At 38.0% G+C, this 18,365-nt stretch overlaps 2 protein-coding genes across 3 annotated transcripts in view; both read left to right on the plus strand.

Moving 5' to 3' along the window:
• Window positions 1–228: 228 nt before the first annotated feature.
• On the plus strand, window positions 229–1,178 carry LOC116804514 (predicted GPI-anchored protein 58). The gene is made up of 2 exons (XM_032732421.2): window positions 229–1,025; window positions 1,085–1,178. Exons 1-2 carry the CDS (start codon window positions 238–240, stop codon window positions 1,176–1,178), a joined length of 882 nt encoding a protein of 293 aa, XP_032588312.1. The 5' UTR covers window positions 229–237.
• A 2,901-nt stretch (window positions 1,179–4,079) lies between these two features.
• LOC6584867 overlaps window positions 4,080–18,365 on the plus strand; it is a 70,696-nt gene continuing 56,410 nt past the window's right edge. For both annotated transcript variants that reach the window (XM_044009634.1, XM_044009636.1), the window contains exon 1: window positions 4,080–4,579. The gene's annotated coding sequence lies outside the window, so the exon portion shown is untranslated. The remainder of the gene's footprint in view (window positions 4,580–18,365) is intronic.

Consider the following 18,365-nt stretch of genomic DNA (forward strand, 5'->3'; position numbering starts at 1 on the left):
GGTCATTGGCTGGGCAGGCATACGCATGGAGTGGGCCGTGAGTGCCTGGGATTAGAGTGACCATTTGGCATGTTTATAACCAGTTCACCCGCCGCTTGGTGCGTGCGCTTCCGTTTTCCGGTCCAAGAGGCAAAAGCAAAGCCAAACTGGCTGACATGCTGAGCAGAGGATGGGAACATATAAAATGGGCAGCAGTCGGCAAGCGGAGCAACAATTGTGGATCAACCAGCAAAGAGAATGGCGACAAGTCTAGTGTGGCTGCTCCTGCCGCTGCTGTGCCATGGCATTGCCGGTCAGCAGCTGATGTACGCGCGCGATCAGCGCTCGCTCTACGAACTGCCGCCGCTGGACTGGAACACCGTGGGCAGCTTCAGCCCCATTGGCCTGGGCCACATGACCAAGGATGAGCTGCTGACGCTGCTGGAGGCCTGGCAGGATGTGGAGGCGGAAACAGCAACGCCAGCCCCTGAGCCGGCCGAGACGCCCGCACCGCCGACAAAGCGGCCCCGGAAGCCTCCAGCAACAGCTCCAGCACGACCACCACCACCGCCTCCTGCACCACCAGCTCCAGCACCGGAGCCAGCAGCGGAAGCCGAGCCACTTGCTCCTGGCAGACCTGTAACCGTGCGCCTGCCCGCCCTCCTGCCCGTCCAGCTCGCTGCCATGTTCACGCCGCCCCTGGCAGGAGGAGGAGGAGGAGGCGTTGGCATAGCGGGCGCAGCAGAGGTATTGGGCGCAGCTGCGCCCGCCGACATAGCTGCGACAGAGCTCGACCTGATGGCCCAGTCCCAAGAGGACGCCGCTCCGCGTCTGTTCCAGTTCACGCAGCTGCCAATGATGGCGGCCCAGCAACGTTCCCGGCCCGCTCAGCCACCGCCAGTGGTGCGCAACACGTTGGAGAGCGTCGACACGGGCATTGCGCCGCTGGCCAATCTCGTCAAGGCCAAGTCGCTGAACGCCAGGCCAAAAGCCACGCCCATAGCCAAAGAACTGCCCATACACCAGGGGCCGCCGCTTAGGCCCAGGTAAGAGTTGCGCGCTCTACTATATTCCTTCACACTAATCCTCATCATTGTCCTCTCAGATTTTCGATGCCGCCGTTGCCTTATGTGGCCAATGCGCCCGGTCGACTGGAGTTGGTGCCCTCATCGCAGATCATTGGCGATTGGCGCGAATAAACCAAAGGCCATAAGAGTTTAGCTTTTCTTATATACATATATATATATATTTGATTTTTTTTTTTTATTTAGTTATACTTAACACAAGTCATACTTAACACAATGGAGGCCTAAAACAAAATATAAATATTGAAATATTAATGTATATCCATATGTACAGCTTGTAAATCTTTGATAATCTATTTTTTTTATACTCCACTCTTTGCATTTATTGTATATATGAAGTACGTTTCATCAATCGAGCTTTAACTAATTACAAACTAATTAACTTGTGTGATTTTCTAATTAAAAATAATTTACAAATTTAACACGTTTCAGAGTTTTTGACATTTTCGTATTATGCTAATTCATTGTATTTTAATTTAAAATTAAAATGCATTCATTAAAGTTTGTATTAATATGTTTTAAATATAAATAAATCAAAGTTTAAATAAACCGCCATTTACTGTATTTTTAAATACTAAAAAGTTGGCCAATAGCTCGTCTGGCCACTCTGCTTAAATTGTCGTCGAGTAACTCGATTGCAGTTGGTATTTTATTTGGCATTTTTAGTGCTACATTTGGACAGCTTTCGCTCAGCAGCCACAAACAGAACTAAACAAATCAAATTTATTTGCTACTTAAATAACAAATTAAGAGGAACTTAATAAAATACGTTGTTATAAATAAATACATATATAATAATATAAAACCGAAGCAATATACAGGCCAAATTAGGGCATTTTGCAATGAATCTAACACAATGCAGCGCTGGTGTGTAATTGAAAAGATCCGTTTGAATGTTGTTTATATCTTAATTAGGGCAGACTTAAGCGTCTTAAAAGCATTATCAAAGGCGCCTATTATATAATAATATAAAAGCAATATCCAATTGCTTTCTCATAGATTGATTAAATGTTTTCTCCAATACTCAACCAAACAGAGTGAAATGCGTATAAAGTATGCTACATTACGAATCAGAGCGAGATGGCACGTGAGCTGCATTGATTAAAGAGAGAGTGCATGATGCAGGAGGCTTCATTTCTATACAGGAATGGCAAAGAGTGACAAGAGCAAGGAGGGAAGACCATCGCAAACGTTATTTTAAAAGAAAACAATTTAAAAAGCCTTTTTATTTTTTAATTTAAAACATTAATATAAATTAATTAGGAGCCGGTTGTATGTTTCAATTGTGTAATTGCATGATACTTTGTGAGAATCTGATTATCTTATTTGTTCAACCGTGAGGAATCTGATCAGAAATCAGTCACTAGCCATACAACACATAAGTACATACATACATAGATTAGACATCTAGTGCAAAGTTTTTTGCACAGTAATACTTGTTTGTTAAAAAATGTTTATCACTAATTTGTATTAATCTTCAAATTTTGAAAAATATATCAATTAAAAACAATTTGATAATGTATATTAATAGAAAATTTGTAGGTAAAAAAAAAAAATAAAATAATAAAATTAAAAAAATAAAAATAGTTTTTGAAAAATTATTTTAATACATATGGGCATTTCTCCAAAGAGGTCAACTACAGCCAAAACAATAAAAGTCAATGAACGCACTTTCTGCTAACATATTTTTTATAACTAAACCATCAAATTTAACTAATATAAACCAATTATACATTTTATCATAATGCATCTCGAAATATTGAGACACAAAGCCGAATAAGAGCAAAAGTTCTGTTTTGAGCATTTCTATTGCACACTTTGTTCTTATTATTGAGACACAATGCAATGAAATATGATACTTAGAATTTTCTCTATTTTATTATACTTAATAAATTTAATACCCTGAAAATCATTTCTAAAGCTTTTATTCATGTACAATTACTAAAAATAAAAAAAATAAAAAAAAATAAAAATAAAAACTTATGGTGGAAAAAATGTCTCATTCCCTTCGACCCTGATTAAAACTAAAAAATAAAAAAAACTACTCAATATTTTTGAATCAAATGAAAAACATTGAAAAGATGTGCCAATTTCTAATAATTTCAAATTATACGTAATAAATTGTCACTTAAGGTTTCGCTAAAATCTCAGGTTGAACTGTTCATTTAAAAAGCGACTTACGTTTTTTGTATTTATTTATATTTTTTGTGATTATCTTGAAAACTAACATTTGCCTAAAATCAGATTCAGCACCATTTATAGAGATAATTAAGAGCTAAAAGATTCACTATTCATCAAAATAAAAAAATGTTTTGGCGTTTGTTTTTGTTTGTTTTTTTTTTTTTTTTTTTTTCTCAAATACGTACGAATGTCACATTCGCCACTAGAGAATTACCCATATACAAATTTTTTAACATTTAAAAATATTATTAATTAATAAAATTTTAGTAACTTGCTGACATTCACCATTGCCCTACTATGTGAGAAATGGAACGGAAGTTGCTTTATTTTGCCTACGCTTTCCACTGACTTCAGTTTGAAAGGGGCTGAGTTGCGCTATTTCTCAGCCAGGATTAAATATGTATTACCTCTAAAAAGGGCAGTATATAGAAACTAAAATTTAATTTTAAGCTAAAATGCTTCCATGAAACACAAAAACTAGTGGATTCTGCTTAGATTACATAGTCCACTTTACATCCCATTCTGTATGCTCATTAAATAGCTTGCTGTTTCAGATCAGTTGAGTATTATAGGGCAATCTGAATACAGATTCAGATATAACGGTTATTTCAGCAGTTAAAACTCGGCCTGATTTGAGCTTTTGCAACGCTAGCAGCGCAAGCTAACGCTAACAGCAAAAGCTGGCAGGAGCGTGAGCAGGAAAAGCTTTGGGGGCTTTTACTGTTGCGTTGCTGTTACAGTGTGACAACTTGTTGTGAACGGACGGATGCTTCCGGACTCTCGAGTCGAACGTTGCGATTTCGAATCATTCGTCAACAGACTCTCGTGCGATTCGGTTCAGCTTCAGACACACTCTAAACTATCTCTCTGTCTCGCTCGCTCTCGCACAACGGCAGGCTAAGGCTAAGCAGCAGCAGCTAAAGCATTCCGCTCAGTCAGCATCACTGACAGTCAGCGCTTTGTTAGTCGGAGAGGGCAACAACAACAACAGTTACACTCGCGTACGCATAACGGTTACAATTTTCGAAAAATTTTCGTGTTGTGCTTGCGGATTTCTCTGCGTCTGTGTGTGCGCGTGTGTGTGCGTCTTGATTGTTGTTCTTCTTCTTCGTCTTCTTCTTTTTTTTTGCTGTGCCAAAGCCCAAGGTGTTTGCATCTGCATAACTCAGCGACGTCCAGCCGACTGAGCCAGACGAAAGTCGAATGTTTTGAAATTATTTTCGAAAGCAAAACCAAAACAAAAAGAAAAAAGAAAAATCTAAGTAAACAAGTGTCAAAGCTGTGAGCAAAGGCAGCAAATAGCCCAACGACAACAGAAACAACAAGTTGAGAAGGTGAGTACAGAATCTATGCTAATTATCGTATAGTCCGGTTATAACGACTCCGCTTATAGCGTCCGTACGGTCCCCTCTGGTCCCCAGATAATCATATATGAGTAAACCTATATGGTTACAGTGTCTTCCGGGTACGACGGTCGCTTGAGCGTCGTTATAACCGGATTCTGCTGTACTTGAAGCAGAACATTTGAAATTCAATTTGTCAGTTATCAATCCATTTTTAAACTCATTAGTAATATTATATCGAATTACTTTAGACCATCGTCTGTGCTTAGACCACACCTACTTTATTTAAGGAAAATGTCAAATCCGTGCGTATTCCAGTTTTATGGTATGTGTATTCAATTAGGAGCTGTAAAGATCTGTTCATTTGTATTTCTTATTTGTTATATTACTAAACAAAATCCAAAGATCAATGAAGCATAGTATATTAATAAAAACATGAATTCGAATGAAATATTGTGAAAAACAGAAAAATAAATTCAGTCGATTCCCGATAATTAGAAATGGCAAGGGAATAATTTTTTTTTTTTTTTTTTTTTTGAATTACTCAGAAATTCGAATTATCGGAAACGATTATTTTTTTCAAGGGGATAGAATTTTTCGATTAATCGCGATTTTCGATTTTACGGGGTACAAATTATTTAGACCCAACTGTAAATAAATATATTTAAATAAATATCTACTTGGAATTAATGTAACAATTATTATTATATTTTCTTTAAGTAAAATGCTCTTCTCGAAATGTCTTCTTCTTGAACTAAATCTCTTACCATCCTGTTAAGATTGCAGCTGACATGAATAATAGAAGAACAAATGAGAAGAGTGTAAAATATATAAAAAACATGCTCATATAATATAACAAATACCTAATGTATTATGCCAAAATATATTTGCAATAATCATAATTTATCATTTATTTTTACAAAATTATACAAAATAATACAATTTTATATTTACAAAAAATATTTTTTTTTTATACATATGTAAATAAGACATAATATTGGAAAATGTATTATTTTGTATTTAAATTTGCAACAATAAGATAATATGTACAAAAATTAAATTTGGATTATTTAAATATCAGCAATTGAAATCATTGCATTCTTTACCAACCGCCGAATACTCATTCATTACCGAATCGCTGATTGATCCCATTGGCCACGCCCCCCATTGGTATATTTATACTTGCTAAAGCGCAATGTACGCCTTGCTGTCCGTCCGTTCGTTTGAACCAGAGAACATACATATACTCATGGATGGCTTTAAATTGTAATTTGTCAAGCTTTTCCCGATGTGCCCCATTAAGGGCGTGGCGAATTGAGAGATCATACCGGCTGCTAGAAATCCTATTAGTTGAAATGCTAGAGAAACCAATATAAAAAATGTATGGTGGATTTATCTACGCCCATTTGGGGCATGTATTTTTTACAGTTTTGAATCTAGAAATTAATTGCTCTATTTAAATATAAATTTATTATTGATATTATAAATATAGTGCACAAATTGGGGGCGTGGCAAATGAGAAAATGAAGCTGGCAGCATTTGGGCAGTGAATGAGTATTGTGTAGTCGGTAACGCCCGACTGTTATATTCTTACTTGTTTCTAAATTTACTTTTTTATGTTGATGAAAATTGATTTATAAACTTGAATGAATTTGTAACTGAAACGAAAATCTAATTATAGATCTAAAGGGGTCAGACTTTAATGTGTTTATAACAATCGCATTCATCGCTTCCACTTCTTAGAGTTGGTGTCCTACTGGAAACTCCATTGCTTTTGGAACTTTAAAAATAGATGATTTCAATCAATACTTATCGATTTAGAGTACGCGTGACGATTGAATGCTTGAATGGAATATATGTATTTTCGTACTCATTGGGCATTTGTAGTCATTGGAATAAAAAATTTTCATTTTGCAGAGCTTTGGCTTTGCCCTTCTGAATTCGTGTTCATTTAAGCCCAACTCTGAGCGTACTTTTGGCAGAGTTTCGAAAATGAAGCCAAAGACAGCTGAAGAGAGAAACATGTAAGAGTCGCCATCAAAGTTGGCGCTGGCTGTGTGGGTTTTCCAGTTCATTAACTTTGCAGAAATATCAACAGAACAACATAAACATAAGGAGTTACGGCGCGGCTGTAAATATAGCTGTAACTCGAAATGTAACTGTAACTGTGGCTGTAACTGTAACGAGGTCCAACTGGTGTTTGCCCAAACAATTTTCAAGCAATTTTATTTAACTGCCTTCGCAGATAATAAATCATTTCTTTACCCCGTCCAGCCCCCGTCCCGATTTGCCTGCCACCCACACAATGTTAAGTGACTGATGGCATGCATTTGAGGGCCAGGTGGCTGGTGGCTTTTGGCTGGGGCAGGTGGCAGGTGGAACAGACATTAGATGGCCTTAGATGCTGGCTGCTCCTTTCATTTTCATTCATATATATATCTATATATAGGTGAGTGTGTGTCGACTTTGTTGCGACGTTATCTGTTTTTTGCTAATTAACTTGGCTGCCTGTGGCCGAGCGTGCGAGAGCGAGACAGGCAGACATTGAGCGGGATATTGACAATGGGAGCGAGAGGGGCCGAGGAGCGAACGGGGTTAAACTTGAATGCTACGTTTTGAGTTTCTTTGGAAATCAAAAATCTCATTAAAATGTTCGGCAGGCGCGCCCTTTCGTCGAAGGCCTCTTTAACATAAAAGTAAGCAAAGGCAAACAAACAGAAAACAAAATAAGAATAACAATAATAACAATAATAATAAAGAACTGTGGCAATAACAGCAACAACTGTAATGACAACAACAGCCAACAACCAACAGCCGACAGGCAACAGCTAACAGCTAACAGCCAGCAGCCAACGACAATTACTTAAAGGTTGGCCGCTTGCTTTGCCGTCGCCTCGCCTCGCCTCCCCTCGCCTCCCCTCGACTCGCCTCGCTGGGAGGCAATATTTATTGTAGTTACATTTTCACTGGCTTTTCATGCGCAGCGCGTTTTCCACTTAGCCAAATAGTCATTTCACAGAGCTTGCCAACGCGCGCCGGTATCCACGGAGGACATGCCAATTGCCAACGAGATTTACAAAGTCGAGCGCTAACAGCACAACGGGTTGGCTAACTAGGCGTATGCGCAATCCAAATAAACTCCATTGTTATGAGCAAATATTTACACTACAACTACAACTGCGTGCTCTCTCTCTCTCTCTCTCTCTCTCTTCCTTTCTCTGTTTCTGTTACATCTGTGTTTATTTAACTTATATTGATGCTAATGACCGAAGGATATACATATATTACATTTAACTACCTTGAACTAGCTCCAATTAAAAGTCTCAATTAATTTGGTGTCATGTTAACTCCAAATACAGTGTCAACATAATCGAGTGGTATTTATATGGTATGTAATATGATATTATTTAAAATATATCACTTGATATAGCCATCAGCCAACAATTGTTACTCGAGTCGGAGCATTAGATTAACTGCAGTCTCAGATGCAACTGATTTGTGATTTCGAATTTTTAGACTCAAATCTTAATAGAATGCAATACAATTGAAGCCATTAGCGCTCTTCATTGTGGATTTTGTTTGATTTATTTGAATTGATCTCTTCAGGAACAAACGAATTGTTCTTGTTGGCAAACTGTCCAAAGTTAGCTGAGCACAGTAATACAGAAATAGATCGCAATAATAAACATAATATCATACTATCATAATAATGAACACATTTTCAGGTTTTTGTATAATAATTCATTAAAGTGAAATTAGTATATTGGGGAGTTCCGAGCCCACGCAAATCTAATTTCCCATTTTGAATGGGTTCCGGTTTTGAACTGTAAATGAGTATTCTATAATTGGTAATGGCCGACTGTAATGCTCTTATATTATGATCAATTGCTAGTCTATTCGGCTTAGAGAATCCCGCGAGGTCAAGTGTCTTATTTAGCATAACTTTCGAGTGGTTTTTAAAAGTTTGGATTTTTCACTAGTTGGTTTCCAGAATTTATGGAGCACTTACTATGTAAAGAAAAGTCTAAATTGGTGCAGATTTGTTGGATAAGCTGGGTTCAGTTATGAGTTTGATAGAGAATTAAGGTATCAAATGAGTGGATTGTCAGTTACACTCCTTATATGGGGTTGCCAGATTGAATTTTATTCCCATAATCTGCCGTGAGCTATGCTCACAAGCTTAGATTATCTAATAATCTAAAGTTATATAAAGGTATGTTAATTATTGGTTATCAGAGAGTAGGTTAACGAGCTGACGTCTTCTTAGTTTTCTAATGGTTCTGAAATATGGCAGCTTTCTTTCAAGTCGGCGTGGTTGGCGTGGACCTCCTTCAGTCGATTGCTGTAGCGCTTTGAGTGGTAGGAAATCTGATTTTCCCTGTGCAGACGTGAGTTTTGGGCGAGCCTGAGGCTAACGTTTTGTTTTGCTCTACTTGGAATTTGTGGTCGTACCTCCATATTACACATGTTGCTTAGGGATAGTTTGCATTTGCTTTGTAGCATCTAGGACATCGGACTAAAACGGGATCGACAGGTGCCAGCGATTGCAACAATGTGGGGCTAGAAAGTGAGTCGGTTGGTCTAATGTGAGCCAGAAGTGTTTCACCGTCCTGGTTTGTACAAAATGGTGCTATTTCAAGTACAGTGGAATCCGATTAGAACGGCGCTCAAGGGACTGCCGCTATTCTCGGAAGACGCTATAACCATATAGGTATACTCATATCAGCTTATCTGGGGAGCAGAACCAAAGTTGTTATAACCACATTCTACTGTGTTTGAAAATTTAAGTTTCGGATCGAGTTCTCTCTTGGACTTTTCAATATTAAATTCAGTTCATACTTTCCCAAATGAAGGAATGTCTGAGATTTAATAAGATTTTATCATTCTTCATAATCTTCGTATATTTTATAACAGTTGCTTAGTTGACATTTTGGATACTAATTAAATTTGTTTTTCGCTTCAAGTTGTGCGTTATGAAGCTGTAGCTGCAATTAACGAACTAATATGTACCATCAAATGAAAAAAAAAAAAAAAAAAAAACAAGTAAGAAGGCTCCAGTCGAGACTGCTCGACTAGGAGATACCCTGAACCCTCCAAGCTGATATTCTAATCAGTCTGCACTTGTTTTCGACACACATACATACACATGCATCCACACGCACGCACAAGCCTGCGCTCTGCTAACTGCGCAGTAAGCAGCGACTGCGCTTGGGCTGCGCTGCAGTGTGGGCAATATTATGAGAATTTATTTGTTGAATAATTTCTTTTGTAGACATACGATCATAATGAAAATTTTATAGTGTAATCATATGGTGAATATATGTGTACATTCCAAAGCACAAGTCTCTAGTACTTGAAATGCGTTTTTTACAATTTGGGGGCGAAGGGGGTATCCAAAATCTGTAAATTACAAAATCTTTGTGTCCATTAACTCTATATACAACGCAAATTTGAAGTCTCCAGGTTTAAAAGTGTTCAAACTAGGCTGGAAAAACCATGTCGATTTTTCGATTATTCCCGATAAAAAAGTTATCGGATGAGTTATCGAAAAAATAAAGCTAACTCGTACTGCCTAAACTCGTACTTACAAATTGGGGGAGAAGGGGGCGTGGTATCCAAAATCTGTAAATCACAAAATCTTTGTATCGATTAACTTTATATACAACGCAAATTTGAAGACTCCAGGTCTAAAAGTGTTCACATTAAGCTGAAAAAACAAAATCAATTTTTCGATTATTCTCGATAAAAAAGTTATTGGATGATTTATCGAAAAAATAAAGCAAACTCGTACTGCGTATGGTACACACGAGTATGCATGCCAAATTTCAGCTCTCTAGCTCTTATAACTTCTGAGATCGACGCACTCATACGGACGGACGGACGGACGGACAGACGGACAGGGCTATATCGACTCAGCTCGTCACGCTGATCAAGAATATATATACTTTGTGGGGTCTGCCACGCCTCCTTCTGCCCGTTACATACTTTTTCACAAAACCATTATACCCTGATTTCCCATTTTCAATGGGTTCAGGGTATAAAAAAACAAAATGGCATTGGAATTAGTGCACATTTTTAGCTGCAAGCTTTTATGTGCTTAAAATGACCTTGGCATTGAACTTGACCCTCAGATAATTGATTTGGAAAATAGTCGACAAAAACTTAACGTGCTTAGAATATTTGCTCATTGCATTCACTTATTATTATTATTATTTAACGTTTATATATTTACTTTTCCCCGCACCCATTGAAATGAGAAATGATTTGGTGGTAATGTATGTAACAGGCGGAAGAAGGTGTTGCAGACCCCATAAAGTATATATTCTTGATCAGGTCGACGGGCTGAGTCGATATAGCCATGCCCGTTGGCCATCTGTCCGTCTGTATGAGCGCAGAGATCTTGTGAACCACTGAAGCTATAGTCTTGAAATTTTGCATGGATACTCGTTTATACCAATTCATCATTTTGTTCTTTTCGAAAACTCATTTCACATCTTTCTTATCGAGGTTAGATTGCTAATTTAAACTGAAATAAAATGTTCAAATACAATATTATAATACAATTAATAATATTACCTCGCTCTGTTTGATAAATATAGAAAGTTTGATAAATATAAGATTTTATCTGGGCTCAAAGGATCTCAGAGTCGAGCAGTCTCGACTTGAGCACTCTTACTTGTTTGTATGAATGAATATAATTTTATGAATAGAATTTTTAATTAAGTTCAATTTAAGCACATCTGAAACTTATCAACTTAAACTCCAGAGAGTTTTTGTGTATGCTACAAAAGTTAAAGTTTATTATTTGCTTTATTTAATAAATTTGAAAAATGTTGCAAGCATTTTTAATTGACTCGTTGATCAAAAGACTTTTAAAGCAATTTAATGACTTAAGAGCCTTAAAATGCACATTGGAGGCAATTCACATCTAGTTATAATTCGTCTGGATATAATGCAATAAAATTTTGATAAAGGACGTCATTGGACACTTAGGCCAGCTTTCAACTACTTTTAAATCGTGGTTTACCATGTACAAAAAACCAGTGAGGGAGACAGAGAGCGCGCGATAGAGAGAGAGAACAGGACGGGCTGCCTCTGGCTTCCTGTCCCTCTCTTTGTCACTTTTATATTAATTGAAATATGAAATTATAATTGCATTTTTTTTTTTTTTTTTTTTTTTTTTGCCAACATTACATGAACAACAACAATGACCCGAAAAATCCATAGCGCTCGCTCGTATTTCTCACAGCTCCCAGCCCGCTCCCAATTGATGACAACACAATTTGAGTAAGCCTTCTGTGTGCAGAGCCAAAAAGAGAATTCAAAATGAGATAGTCAACAACGACGAGTGAATACACTTCCTCACTGAAATAAGTTCAGTTCCATGGAAGACTTGGCATGAATAGATGGGAGAGTAACTCCTGTTAGCTGAGCTTGTCGAGCAGTTATCTAGAGAACGTTGTGACTTACTTGTAGCTTTATTGATATATGTATATGTATATGCTTTAGAGCGAAGCAGACTTCCACTTTCCCAGCTGAATACAGTTCGTGCCAGAGTTGAGAGTATACAAAAATTATAATTAAATAACGACTACCAAGGAGCGACAGGCGGTTGGAGTGGGAAGTGGGCGTGGAAGTGGGCGTGCATGTGTTGGGTCTGAGTGTGGTTCCTTCGCTATGTGTAACCAGTTGGGTCAACAGCTTGGCCAGGATGTGGCCATAATTCAGTTGGCTGCCATCGATTTGGCTAAAATGTGTCAACAACGGTAGTCGGGGCCATGAAGGACTAACTAATGCCGAGCACTGTGCGTGCGTGTGTGTGTGTGCCTGGTATCAAGAGCAGCTAGGAACAATACAGCAACAACTATCATACTAATAGTCAAGCCACTGTGTGTGTGTGTGTGTGTGTGTGTGCACGTGTGTGTGTGAATGTTTGTTATGAGGATGTGACAGGCGGCTGTCATTTGTAATGCGCTGCGTGTTACAAAATACAAAAGTATCATGTCTCGCAACAATAACTCACACACAAGCAACATAAACAATGTGACGCCTGCACATTTGCAAGCTGAAAGGAACTCACACACACACACACACACACGCACACACCTCGGCAGTTGCATGAGAACAATGTGCACAGACAATTTCTTTCCATTTTTTTGATATAAATGTTTACAGACATTTCGCACGATTTTGCGTCTCGGGCAATGCATTTGCTGCAGATGAGCTATATGAATATAAGAACATATATATTATGCATATATATACTAGTATTACGTATGTATATATGTGTGCGTGTGTGTGTGTACTCAAACACTTTCAAGCGCTGACATTGCATTGCATCAAAGACTTAAGGCGCCTCAGAAGCTCGGCTATGCCAAAGCACTCGAGTCAACCTGCGGCACAAGTCGTAAAATCGTTTGCTTCTGTATGGGTGTGTGTATCATTTAGCACTCACACACCTACACACACACACACACATACAGGCTCACATATAGCACGCACCATATAAGATAGCTTATTCAACTATTTATGCCACTTCATTTGCGTGCGCACTCACTCACCTTGCTTTGCGTTTTTCACGACATTGCAAAACTAACTCTACCCTGTAGTTCCCTGCAAATGGATCAAATGTCTTGATTATGAGCATAAAAGAGTCTATTGAGTGCGTCTTGCAGCTGAGTCTGAGATTTCGAGACTTGAATAAACCTAAACTCTTTCAATTTCTCTATTTCAAGTCAATTAGACATGCTGCCTGTGAGAGCAGCTCCAACTGAGCAGCAATCTGATTGAAAAACATTCTTATATTAGATTCATTTTACAAATTACCTTTTGCACTCTTAAAGCGTAATAATAATTACATTAGGAACAGCAACTGATACATGATACATGAGAACCTGGTATTTAGAAAGAGATCTCAAGATTCCGTAGGGCTAAAAAGTACATAGAGAGATGAAATTCTCATCCAAATAGCCACGCCAGTTTTTTCTAAGTCCTATCAGGCCCCGCAGCTGTGCTAGGAGAATAAGAAACGCCGCCATCCTGCATGATCGTGCCTTGTCTTTATCTTTCATAATAACTCCGTGAGCCTTACCCATATTTGTACCCCCTAAGACATATTTTCTTCCCTTTGTAATGTAGGGAAATGATTTCTAAGGTGGGCCGACAGGCGGACACAAATCGAATTATCTCATCATGAATTTGACTGCTTTAATTTCCCTTTCGAGCAGATTAGAAACATGTGAGGGTTGGTCATCTGGGCTGGAATCTGAGCTGTCATCTGCATAAGGCAGACAATATCTCATGTCTGACGACTGCCTGAAGCATCTTTGAATGGCAGCAGACAGACATCATGAGAAAAGGATTGCTCCTGTGCGTATCTTGGATTTTTTAATTCAACGGAAAAGTGTCCTTGCTCAATGCAGACATTGCAGCCAAGTCTTTGCGCTTTAGTTTGACTTTAAACAAGCTTTTCTTGTGCAACCCTGGACTGAAATCTTCTAATGAAATTAGCTTGGCAGCATTTTAAAACTCTAATTAAAATTGGAGCTCTTCTATGGAATTTTTTTTATTGTAAGAGAGTTTGTGCATTACTTTTATATTTGTACAGTAAATATGCTGTACTTTAATTAATTTATAACTTAGCCCCATGTATTTATGGCGAGATCATTTGTATTTCAAAGCTTATTTACGATTCTATACTCGACGGACCATCTGGCAGCCCTGCACCGTAGCCATATTTTTAATCAAAGATAAGCTCAACTCTTGATGATAATAATCCTTTTATTTAGTTCAAATAGATTTGTTGACATCACTTTTTGAATATAACGTCACTTGAGCCTGTAGGGCGTATTGTGCCCGTCTCTTTCATAAGCTAAAGGGCTGCCAAGTGTGAGTTAAATTTTTAAATTTCTTATTTAGGTCTCAGAATCATATTATTATTATATATTCAATTTTTCAATGAGGGCTTCCTCATTCGCGTTCAACTTTTCGCTTTGGGTTTCAATTAAATTTGATTCGTCATTCCCTCTCTAGAATCCACATCCATTACCAACATACAATTACTAATGATAATATACTATATTAAAACTCATACCAAAGATCTGTCACTTAGAGGGTATCTTCCAGTTGTGCATCGGCATCTTTGAAGTGTTTTCCTTTGACTATACAGAGACCTTGCAATGTAGAACATGCTCATACTCAAACTGATGCTGGAAGCTTGCGCAAATGGTTTTGTGAGATTAGCTTTTTATAATCAAATAGAAAGAAAGCAAAGGCAAAAACGAAAATGAAAATGAAAACGAGAAAGAAATATGCGAACTTCTTTCGCATTTTCATTACTTTGAAGCACAAAGTGAATTTGTTAGGGATACTTTGCATTTTTAATGGCCCAGTGGCATCAATTAAACACTTTTACTTTTATTTCTTACTTCTATTTGGTCCAGCGGCAGCCACTCGCCAAATAGATATAAATATTTAAAGACGAATTGCTCAAATACTCAGCAGCAGCGCTGCACTTGCGTCTCTCCCTCCCTCCTTCCTTCCTTCCACTGTCTCTCTCTCTCTCTCTCTCTCTCTCTCTCTCTCTCTCTCTGTCTCTGTCTCTGTCTCTAACTCGCCCATAGAGATAGATGGAAGCACTTTAAAGGTTGAAAACCTATAGGGCACTTGGCAACTCGCAGCTGCAACAGCTGCAACAGCAGCAACAAATAATAAAATAAAATAAAAACACAAAATGTTCAATTTAGTGGAGTGCGCTTGGAGAGCACCTCAGTACAAAGTAGTTGGCATTATATTATAGCTTGCTCCGGATCGTCGAGGCGAATCCAAAGGCCACTGGCAGGAGCGCCAGCTGGAGGACGCTCAAGGAGCATCTGTGTGCCAAACATTTTCTGATTCGTTTAAGATACGTTTCAGCAGACGAAACTCTGCATTCCGAGCAAAGCGTTTCTGCTGCCTTTTGAGCCAATGGATTCTCACTATTTAATAATATTCCCTGAAACGAAGTGAGGGAATTTGCTTGTCTCTGGAAATATGTCTTTACATCTTCAGAGTCGAAAGGTAACTGCAGACGGATGAGAAGTAGGCAAGGCCCAGAAATATATACAAAAGTGTATGAATGTTGTAGACCAGTGAGTCTTATAGCTTTAAGCTAACTTTAACTTAATCTAAGCACAGGGTGTTCATAGGGCGTTTCATAGTGCTTTGTTAAACGTGAGGAAATAATTGATCAATAAACTTTATTAGTTTGTATAAATATGATAAGAAACCCAAATATAATTAAGACTTGTCACTGTACTCCGTACTCTGATTTAATTATATCCGACCAATATGGGGCATTCTTAATAACTTGTTTTGAGTATGAATATTTTTTGATTCGAATGGCAATAGTTTTTATTTTTATTTTATATATTTTCAAAATTTTATTTATATATATTTTATTTTTTACTAATTTGTAAGAATATTGTAAGTTTAAAGCCCATAGTCACATCATTTAAAAAGTATTTGATTTCTGGCCCGCTGATAAATTCTGATTGAAATTGAGTATTTATTCTTCACATGTATTTCTTCTAAGTTTTTCCTCTATGTATTACGTCCAAGTAGGACTACATGATGAGTCGATCTATACCTTAATGACACTCTGTTTGTTCATTTCTCCGTTTATAAAAGATTGATCTTATCAAATATAATAACAATCTATGTAATATATTTAGAAACATAGATTTCTTGTGGTTCTACATATTTCCTAGCTGAGCAATCCCGACAACATGATGCCTAGTTGTTTTTAACGCTTTAATAAACAAATATTGAATAGCTTGATTTTTGATCGACTGAGATTGAGATTGAGCTTTAGAGCTTATAGGTAGTGTTATCGATAGATCAACTGTATCTGCATTATCGTTGATATACATGTGGGAATTTATATATTAAAGATTCAATTTTACTATTTATATTATTTTGTTATTAAAGATTTATTTCAGTTATACTTAAATTATTAAATCAAATTTACGCTAATCATGATTTCATTATGCGATCATCTGTCTTATCTATTTGAGCTTCCCCATCTTTTATGCATTATTAATATTATCATCATAATTATGATCATCTCCTCTTTTCAATTCATATTCTTCTTCAAATTTCATTATTGCTAAGCACCAAACAACTTCTAGTACGATGGCTACTACACGAGTCTTCTTCTTCTACTTGTCTATCAACGGCTCATAATAACTAGCTCAAATCTTTAGTTCGCTACGAACGACTCTCTAGCTCATTTGCCAGGGACTTTATCATTTTTTTGGGATCCTACATACATTCATCGTCTTTGATATATCAACGATATTTCAGACAACATTCCTGTGTTACTATCGATCCTCAAGTTGAGACTCTCAACTCTTGTTTACCGCGTAGCAGCAGGAGTTGTTTTTATTTGAATGATTCAGCTTTAAGCTTTCGGAGAGAATGACTCGGCGTTTGTTGGTTCGGGCACGCCTAATTTGACACCTTATTGCCCCGTTTTAATTTTATTTTTATTCTCCAGCTTTTTTTTTTTTTTTTTTTTTTTTTTGTCCGTTAATTACAGTGTTGGCCATTGGTAGCCCTGGGCGGCTGTTAAGGCAGCCAGTTTGGCCGGCTGGCCAAATATTTTACGCTCGAAGTGGCATCAACAAGAGCCAGCAAAAACAATTCGAAAGTTAAGTGAGCCGGTGCTCGAGCAGAGGGTGTTCAAACAGGGCCAACAGGCAGGCAGTAAGCACATACAGATTCAACCACACACACACACACACACACACACGCATGTGACCGCACCCTTATCCATAGACACACACACAGCTAAAGCCTCTGGCGGAAATGGCCATGCAAAGCGTGCCAATATTTACGGCGTACAGTCTGTATTTGCCGCATTTTTATAGGTGGCAGCCGCAGCAGCAGCAGCAGCGGCGCGACGGCAGTTGCAGCTGCAGCAGCCACAGTCACAGCCGCAGCCGCAGAGTAAAAATATCATTTACAGTTGACAATTGTCAAAGGATACAGAACCGTTTGCCGTCCGGGCATAAGGCATTCACTCAAAAATACGCAACTGTCAAGGATAATTGTCAGCTGAGGGGATGGCTCGTACAGGGTATCTGCAGGACGAATACTTTTTCCATTTGTTTATTTTTATTCAGTTTACAAGTGAAATATATTATATTGGTTCAGTGCAGTGTGAAAGCAACTGTTGGCCGCTGCTAAAGCTTGAAACTGAAGCTCAACTCAAGCCCACCTCAATCAACAGGCCACGCCCAGCGCTCACCTGGCCACAAAGTGCGAAAATCAATATTCTGGGTTAAGTGACATTCACACAGCCGTGCTTTGGGGTTTCACTGTACCGCAGCTAACAAAATGTAACAAAGCCACAATATTTCAGCTAATTATGCTGCAGCACAATTCCAATTCCAATTCTTTTATTAACTTTACGCCCGCAGAGTTTGAGTTCATTTAGATTTTTCTCTATTTACAAGCGAATTAAGGTTACCAAATTTTAGGCGGTTCTAGATTTACAAAATGTAGCTATTTTTATCTGTTTATGCGAGGTGAGTTCCATAAGTGTTGCGAATGTTATTTTTTTTCACAATCTGCAAAATTTGATCTATGTTTTATTTCGGGCTTTATGCTGATACGTATATCCCTCACTCATGCCGAGAAGTTCGAGTCCTTTTAATGTTTGGAATTGCTGACAGTTACTTAGCTTGAAAGTGTTTTAGCTACTCAATCGATTTTCATCCACTAAAATAAAGCTAAG

Source organism: Drosophila mojavensis, unplaced genomic scaffold (genome assembly GCF_018153725.1).
Source record: "Drosophila mojavensis isolate 15081-1352.22 unplaced genomic scaffold, ASM1815372v1 contig_136, whole genome shotgun sequence".
Lineage (NCBI taxonomy): Eukaryota > Metazoa > Arthropoda > Insecta > Diptera > Drosophilidae > Drosophila > Drosophila mojavensis.